Source organism: Nilaparvata lugens, chromosome 7 (assembly GCF_014356525.2).
Source record: "Nilaparvata lugens isolate BPH chromosome 7, ASM1435652v1, whole genome shotgun sequence".
NCBI lineage: Eukaryota > Metazoa > Arthropoda > Insecta > Hemiptera > Delphacidae > Nilaparvata > Nilaparvata lugens.
In genome coordinates, this window is record NC_052510.1 from 43,987,556 (window position 1) to 43,997,373 (window position 9,818).

At 32.3% G+C, this 9,818-nt stretch overlaps 1 protein-coding gene across 1 annotated transcript in view; it reads left to right on the plus strand.

Moving 5' to 3' along the window:
- LOC111048024 (high affinity cationic amino acid transporter 1) overlaps positions 1-9,458 on the plus strand; it is a 33,078-nt gene extending 23,620 nt beyond the window's left edge. The window contains exons 13-14 of the mRNA XM_039432839.1: positions 6,327-6,435; positions 9,174-9,458. Of these exons, the coding sequence (XP_039288773.1) occupies positions 6,327-6,435; positions 9,174-9,310 (246 nt within the window). The 3' untranslated portion in view covers positions 9,311-9,458. The remainder of the gene's footprint in view (positions 1-6,326; positions 6,436-9,173) is intronic.
- The last annotated feature ends 360 nt before the right edge of the window (positions 9,459-9,818 follow it).

Here is a 9,818-nt window from a genome sequence, read left to right on the forward strand (position 1 = left end):
AATGCCAATATCTACGCCGATGCCTGTGCTGATATCAATGCTGCGCCAATGCCAATGTCAACACCAATATCAACACCAATAACTACGCCAAAATCAATGCTGATGCCTACACTAATAACTACGCCAATATCAACACTAATAACTACTCCAAAATGCCAAAATCTGCGCCAATGCTGCACCAATGCCAATAGCTACGCCAATACCTGCGCCAATGCTGATGCCAACACCAAAATCAACGCCGATGCCTGTGCTGATATCAATGCCTGCGCCAATGCCAATAGCTATGTCAATGCCTGCGCCAATGCCAAAATCTGCGCCAATGCTGCACCAATGCCAATAGCTACGCCAATGCCTTCGCCTGTGCTGATGCCAACGCCAATATCTACGCCGATGCCTGCGCCGGAGCCAATATCTGCGCCAATGCTGATGCCAAAATCTATGCCAATGCCTGTGCCAATGCCAATATTAACGCCGATGCCAAAGCCGACACCAAAGCATACGCCAATAGCAATGCCAATGCTTATTGCTGACTCTGTATCTCAACCTTCAACACTACTGCATTACCTGGAGGTAATTGCCATCCATGTTCACATTCACAACTTTGAATTCAGAAGAACAGTCACAGTATCATGAAAGAATTGATTCAAAAAATCCTCTCCTAAATTATTCCTGTATGCAGAACTCTAAACCTTGAAAGCTGAAAATATCAAAAAAACCAAACCTTACCTAAATTAATCCTCACCTAAATTAATCCTGTATGCAGCGTCTATCTCTTTTCCAAAAAACGAATTACATTGTCATTTCAAGCCTGAAATGTACATTGTATAATTACAAATATGATACAAAATTTATGTGACTCTGTATTGAATTTGGAATGCAGCCGTCTACTAGAAACATGAAGCAATGCTAACTGAGATGTCACCGGTATCAAGTTTGGAATGCAGCCGTCTACTACAAACATGAAGCAATGCTAACTGAGATGTCACCTGTATCGAGTTTGGTATGCAGCAGTCGACTACAAGTATCAGCCCAACACTACGTGCATCCAGATCAGCCCAACACTTAACGTCATCACATTGGAGTCACACTTAACTGAAAATCATACTGAGTGCCTTAACGGACTGTTTTCCAAAATGTGCATCAATAAAATCAACCGCGTCAATAGTGAAAGAAATGAACATTTTTTGATTTATTGAAATTTTATGTGAAAATTAAATGTAACAATTCATCAATTCATTTAAAAAAAAAAATAAAAATAATAAATTTTTTTATTCAACATACTAAATTTTTTTTTATGCAATAAAAATTAAATTTTTCTATCTATTAAATTTATGTGCAATTTCAAAAAACTATTCTTTACATATTAAACTTTCTGTTGAGATATTTTTCTTTAAATTATAAAGCTAAATCAAAAGTAATATTGATATTCTATATTTTGAAATATTGTTTGGAAACATATAACAAACGCTATTGATGAATTTTTATAATAATTTTCAATATTTTTGGATGACATGTATTGTTTTTCTAGAAAAAATTGTTACTGTTCTCAAAGTTAAATTTCAACAATTTTCATTAGGGTCAATGTAAATTTTTTCTTTAAATTTTTAAACAGTAAAATTTTTTTTATGTCAAGAGGGGGGTATTTGTAATATTACATTTTTCTTCTCACATTGGAATCGAATCTTCAATTCGAGATCTATGGAACTTTATAGTAAATGTCAGAGTTATCAATAGACGGATAAACTTTTTGACGGAGAATTTATTATCGTAAATGTTTGTTGCATTGTTCCATGGTGTCACCGAGGCAGGGTTAACATATTACTAGTTAAATGGTTTATTTAAATCGAGATATATATAAAAATTTAAAATAACATTTTCAAAATAAAGTTTTATTGAGAACAGATGTAGAATGTGAATTCTAAACTTATAAGTTATAATTTTTTCGTGACGTGTCTGTAATGTTGGAGGCGTTGGCTTCATGACTAGCAACTTATGTTTTTTCCTGTTCGACCTTCTTCTGAAAAATGGCTGGCTACAAGTATTGTCGTGGAGTTTTGCTCTAAATCATTTTCGTTTATTAATGTTTTAAATTGAGTTTTATATAAATTTTTGTGCATAATTTAGCTATTAGTGTAGTAAAGCCAATAGCCACTGTGTTTCAACTGTAAACTAGATAAGTATTTTAGTTTGTAATAACTCTGAAATAATTAGGCTTAATATATATTCTCCTTGTGTATTTGTGTAAATTCATCTGAAGATTATAAGTTAATTTGCTCTGAAAACTGGATTTCTCATTCATAGGCAATAGATCCATTCACAGTTTATCAAGAATCTATTTTATTGGAGCCGACAACTATTCTTAGGTTGATAGTGTTAAATGCTATTCCAACCGTTTAAGAAAAATTGGTAGCACGGCAAATGGTACGCCCTGTGGTGGGACAGAATTACAAAATAAATATGTCCCAAATGGTACACCATGAAATCCCTGGTTATAGAAATTATTAGTAGATAGATATCTTGATAGGTTATGAATGGTTTGTTGCTGAGTGGGAAATCGGTTCAAGAGAGATCAAGTCCTAATGAATATATTATCTGTGCAGACCAGCAAAATGGCATACAATATGAAAAATATTAAAATTGATGATGAGTTAATAGCTGCCTTAACACAACTGTTTGATAAGCAAGATGCTAAGTTAGACCAAATGTTTAAAAATCAAAATGCTAGATTTGATGAGTTAAATGCTAGATTTGATGAGCAAAATGCTAAGTTAGACCAAATGTTTAAAAATCAAAATGCTAGGTTTGATGATATGAAGCAAGAATGTACTAGCATTAGACTAGAGCAGGTTAGTATAAACCCTCTATTGAAAAATGCACATGAAACATTGAAAGATGAAAACAAATTGAAGCAGGATGATAGTAGTGTTAAGTTACAAGATCAACTCATTCAAGTTTCTGACAATGTAGGCCTAGTTACTGTTGTTGAAAAAGTCAACCCTAATGAGATAGTAGAATTGAGTAAAGAAGTAGGTAGGGAGTTGTCTTCACTGAAAGTCAACTATCATGAAAGTGATATTGCTACATTGAAGGTTAGGAAAACTATAAACAAAGTGAATGATTACATGAGACAGGTTTCTGTGGAGGTTAGGAATAACGCCACTCTTCATGGCGTTCACTTGTTAATGATTTCGAGATTCACATGATAACTATTTCAATGTTAATGTCTGTGCTGTACCTGTTATCTTAAAATGCTTATAAACTAAGAAGAAAATCTTGATTAGGCTATCAATACAATCTAATACACATGAAAATTATTTTTAAGTATATATAAAATTGAAATTTGTTAACATCCTATTATACAGTCAGCAATACATAAATTGTGAAATATGGACATATCAATGATAAATTTAAAAAAAAAAATCATTCATTTTCATCTATTCACTGTTCAAATATCAAATTTTAATCCATTCTTCAAAATAGAAATATAATTTCATAACACCCTGTATCATTATCAAAATTGTAAAAAACAAACATCATATCATCACAACAAAAATTTAATTTCAATACATATTTCAATAGTTTCAGACATTTGGTCTTCTATTCACAATCATTTCATAATATATATGCATTTCATTATCATTTAATATAACATTTCATTTATAGCAAGTTCATTTCACATTTATGATTTATCATTCAGGGTTTCAAAATTATTTAGTTTTAATTTTGTTCAAAATTTGTATAAAAAGCAAATTATTTAATATTGTTAATCATCGTTTGTTGGATACTATAGTTTATTTCGACTCTTCAATGTTCTAAACACAAACTACATTTCATGACAAAACTTTACTATCAATCATTAAACAAGAAACCATTCAAAACATCAATAATATTTTGCTTCAAAGGCAAACAATATTCATAATTAATCATCATTTTGCATCTATGGCAATCAACATAAGTAATCAACACAAAAAATATTATCTCATTACTGCCTCTCTAAGTCATAACCTCTGTTATTCCTTCTTTAGGCAATAATGGGTTTCCATCTCAAAAACAATCACATACCAGCAAAATTCTAATCAACAAACCCCACTAAAAATTCTACATACACTCCAGCATCCATTTCAAACGATAATCAATCATATCAAAATTTATAGAACAAACAGTTTTAAAATTAAAAAAAAAATCAATTACAAAACACTTATTTCAATTAATAATATAACAAAACGTTTTAAATTAAACCAATTATTTTTTTAAAATAATTTAAAATTTAAAGACTGTATAATAAGTACAAACATTTCAAGATTATAATACAAAGATGATCAAGATGAATACTGGGTAAATAAGTTCCCTAAAAAATACAAACAAGAGAAAAAGAAAACTGGGTAAATAAATTCCCTAAAACAATACACATTTCAAAATAAGTGATACATGATGAAAAAATATGCCACAAGCAAACAATTATTTACACTACAATGGATAGATTTTAGAAAAGTTAAGTTTTATCAACAATTTAAAGATTAGGAAAATAAGCTACTATTTCAACTTCTAATATTATTTCAGAAGAATACAAATTTAAATGACTATGGACAAGATTGGTTAAGATATGCTTCATAGAAGAAATTTACTGAATATTACACAAAGACAGGAAAGAATCGAAAATTGAAAAGATTAAGGGCCAAGAAAATAGGCTACAGGAAAGAAAAAAGACACAATTATGGACTCTTACCATACACTGTGTAGCGATTATGCTATTCTGAATCCCGGCATAACACAGGATTCCTAATCATTGTGTGTTGGGGAATACCATTCCATCATGACGTGATTCACAGTTATCATCTTGTAAGTAAGCAACTTGAAACAACCTTTGAATACTAACACATCAATGGAGACTTTGCGTTTTGTTTTCTTCAAGAGCATGATTTTATTCATGGGTTCATTTGTTTCAACAAAGCCGTTTTGCCTACAAAAGTTAGTCATGTTCACTTGAGAATGCATTGCATACACCTTTTCAATTCTCAGTTGAAAGTTGAACTCATCAACTTGACTCAAAGCAACATTCATTTTGTTTACATTTTTCCTAACCTTCAATGTAGCAATATTACTTTCATGATAGTTGACTTTCATTGAAGACAACTCCCTACCTACTTCTTTACTCAATTCTACTGTCTCACTATGGTTGACTTTTCCAACAACAGTAACTAGGCCTACATTTTCAGAAACTTGAATGAGTTGATCTTGTAACTTAACACTACTATCATCCTGCTTCAATTTGTTTTCATCTTCATCTTCATCTTTCAATGTTTCATGTGCACTTTTCAATAGAAGGTTTATACTAACTCTTGAACTGACTTCCCACTCAGCAACAAACCATTCATAACCTATCAAGATATCTATCTACTAATAATTTCTATAACCAGGGATTTCATGGTGTACCATTTGGGACATATTTATTTTGTAATTCTGTCCCACCACAGGGGTAACATTTGCCGTGCTACCAATTTTTCCTTAAACGGTTGGAATAGCATTTAACACCTATCAACCTAAGGATAGTTCTCGGCTCCAATAAAATAGATTCTTGATAAACTGTGAATGGATCTATTGCCTATGAATGAGAAATCCAGTTTTCAGAGCAAATTAACTTATAATCTTCAGATGAAATTACACAAATACACAAGGAGAAAATATCTATTAAGCCTAAATTATTTCAGAGTTATTACGAACTAAAATACTTATCTAGTTTACAGTTGAAACACAGTGGCTATTGGCTTGACAATACAAACCGCTAATTAATAATAAACTAGTACACAATAAACTTGTATAAAACTCAATTTAAAACATTAATAAACGAAAATGATTTAGAGCAAAACTCCACGACAACACTTGTAGCCAGCCATTTTTCAGAAGAAGGGAGGAAAAGACAGAAGTTGCAAGTCATGAAGCCAACGCCTCTTTCAGTATCAATTTTTACAGACACGTCACGAAAAAATTATAACTTATAAGTTTAGAATTCACATTCTACATCTGTTCTCAATAAAACTTTATTTTAAAATGTTATTTTAAATTTTTATATATATCTCGATTTAAATAAACCATTTATCCAGTAATTTGTTAACCCTGCCTCGGTGACACCATGGAACAATGCAACAAACATTTACGATAATAAATTCTCCGTCAAAAAGTTTATCCGTCTATTGATAACTCTGACATTTACTATAAAGTTCCATAGATCTCGAATTGAAGATTCGATTCAAATGTGAGAAAAAAAATGTAATATTACAATTGTTTTTGTAAAGTAAATCTTGAATTCACTGATATTTTTCTTACAGGCTCCAGGTATTCCACTAGTTCCAGCACTCAGTATATTCATGAATACGTTTCTTATGCTCAAACTGGATATGCATACGTGGATTCGTTTCAGCATCTGGCTGTTTATAGGTAAATACAGATATTATTAATTTTCATTTTTATGCATTGAAATAATTTTTCCAAACTAATAAGAGCCACAATCACCGTTATATTAGGTTTAGTACGGTACCGTATTCCATTTTCAATTCGCATTAATTCAAAATGAAAATTATGGATACACTGCATCTTATATGTGCGGTTTATCTGTATTTTGAAAAACCGGTTTACTCAAATTACACTAGAATGCCAGAAAAAAAGAAGAACGCTGTCACACCCCTCCAATACAAACTATAAATACGAGCCTAAACCTGGATTCCCACACAACTGTGAAAATACAACTCCCTCGAGTTCTAATTGGACTATGCCCCCCCCCATCCACCCTGGCCGAGCGAGTATGTATCATCCAATTTGAACTTATGTTAATTATATTTTCACTGTCACTGTTGTGTGGGAATTCAGCTTCATTAGTAACAACATGAAATAAGTGAATACGGCATCCTGACAGAGCTACTTGAACCCAGCAAGTGCTATAGTGAGGTCCACGTTATAATGACAGTGGATAAAGTTAGGAGAATAGCGATGCCGATTGTCTGCATTAATTAATTATATTTCTACACTGTCAAAAACATAATTGGCATCGTTGTGGACCTAGAAAAGGATAGTACCACCGGCTTTGTCGAATGATAGACAAGGATAGCAATTTCAAAGTTGAGCAAATACTGTCATTATAACGTGGACCTCACTATAGATAAATATTACCTACTAAAAAAGATGGCGGCCAATTTGAGCAAAGAAAATGGTGCATACGCTAGGTACAAAGACTGAATTTTATTTCTTCAATAACTTTCTTGGTATCAATCATTTACCCATTTTCGGAGCTTTTATTATCTCTCTAGAAATATATCAATGAACAATAACTGAGCAGTCTATTTAGAAGTCAGTAGTTAGTTATTAGTTAAAAATATTTATATTTCCTGTGAATTAATAATCAAAGTTCGTGATGGAATCCATTCTGATAAGTTTTATTCTCCTTAGTTCCATTTTTTGAGATAACTAATAATAATTAATGTCCTTTATTGAGGCTATTTATAAGAATTTAGTTATGTCAGTTATATGTGCCCTGGCTCATATAATAAATTCCTCCTTGATATCGGGCCATTTTCCAAACATTTTAAAGGTAGCCAGGGTTTTTCCAATATTTAAGAAGGGTGATGTCAGAGAACCTGCTTGTTATAGGCCAGTATCTATTTTATCAGTATTTTCTAAAATTATTGAACGTGTGGTGTACATGCAGCTAATAGAATATTAGAAACAAATAACATTTTGGACAAAGAACAGCATGGTTTTCGCTCTAAAAGTCCACGATAACGGCTGGAGTCGATTTCATTAACTCTATCGTAAATGCAATCGACAAAGGGGAGAAAATTGTTGGCATATTCTTGGATATGACTCGTGCTTTTGACAGTGTGAGGCATAATGTTTTGATAGATACGTTGAAAACTCTAGGTGTAAATGGAATAGAACAGACATGGTTTGAATCGTACCTGAAGGATAGACAACAATTTGTTGAGATAGAGCATATTGAAGAGACGCATGCGCTGCAATATAAAATCAGATACCGCTCTGACCTGAGGAGTCTGAAATATGGTGTCCCTCAAGGCTCAATATTGGGTCCTTTATTGTTCCTGTGCTACATCAAAGGGTTGCCTAGGGTGGTCCAGGGGAAAGCTGCTGTTTGTCTCTATGCTGATGATGCAAACATCATCTTCTCGGGTGAATCCATTGAAGAGATTGAAGCAGCATCCGCTGTTGGCTTGTATTCCATTAATAAATTTCTAAATAATAGGAATCTTCTTTTAAACGCCAGCAAGTCTATTGTAGTTCCTTTTTCTACAAGGCAAAGAATTAATCATTGGTCCCCAAATGTTGAAATAAATGGCGAAACCTTAGAATTAGTGGATGGCACAAAATTCTTAGGCCTTGATATTGATAGCAGCTTATCATGGGATAAACATGTTTCGCAGGTTGTAAAAAAGATATCCCCCGGCCTTTTTGCTTTGCGGCAATTGACAGATATCTGCAGTATACAGACAATGAAATCCCTGTACCACTCTTTAATACATTCTCATCTGGCATACGGACTTGCTATCTATGGAAGTACAACCAAGAGTAACCTTGATAAGATACTATTACAACAAAAAAGAGCTCTCAGAATAATAATGAAGTTAAAAAGATTAGACTCAGTAAAACTCGTTTTTCCACAGTTTGGAATCTTAACAATCTATGGGCAATATATTTTTGACGTAGTCATGTACTTTAAAAAATGTTCGTCAACAGGATCAAGAAACGAAACACATGGCTACAACACCAGATTTGGAAGGATCGAGGAGAGGCATAGATTGAATTTCTTTAAGAAAAAAACACTTTTTATGGGGAGAAAATTTTTCAATATACTTCCTAGAGAGTTGAAAGAAATAGAGGAGGTTGAATACCTACAAAAAAAATTAAAGGAATATTTGGTGGGACTATCTCTATACTCTTTGCAGGAGTATGTCAATTTGACTGTAAGATTTTAGAATCTTGTTTTTTATCAGAATTTTTGACTTCTGTATGTGTAAAGGATGATTTTGTGACGATATTAATAATTATTTTTGTAATTTGACACTGTTCAGATGTATTTTGTGCATTTTGATGAATAAAGAAATTTTCAATTCAATTCAATTCAATTCAGTGTACTCCTACTGATTGGTTTCTTTTCATTTTCTCAGGCATGATAATCTACATATTCTACAGTATACCGAACAGTGTGGAGGGCTTGAAAGACAGGTTGTATGATAATCATGTGAAATTAGACATAAGAAGTAAGTCTGACAACAAATATGCAAGCCAAACAACAAAACTTTGAAATAAAATTTCGTAAATTCAAACTTACAATAATTTTGCAGTTATTTATTGATCATTCTATAGGTTCTAACATTTTATCATCTGTAACAGCTTTGTATTGTCAATTTTTACATTAAATGTAAAGTAAAATTTTTACTTTTTCACCAAAATGGTCAAATTTCTTGAACTGACTTTACCAGTTATTCCTGAGTTTGTCTCTTCGAGATTTATACCAAGATCAACCAAATCTGAACGTCTGTTAAGAATTATTAACAGTCATGGATTTTTTTTATCGAAAACCAATAGTATCTCAGATTTGGATGAAACTTCCACAATAGTGTTTGACCTGAGAAATGTCGAGGAAAAATTTGCCGCCTTATACTTTATATATGCCTACTATAAACAGTGAGGTTAAGAGCTGTAATTAACCATTTCGTTCAGCCCAATGTCGACAACACCTTTTTCTACAACACTGAGTGAGTTATTGAACATATTAAGATTTTTCCTCTCAGAGGGAAGCTGAACAAGAG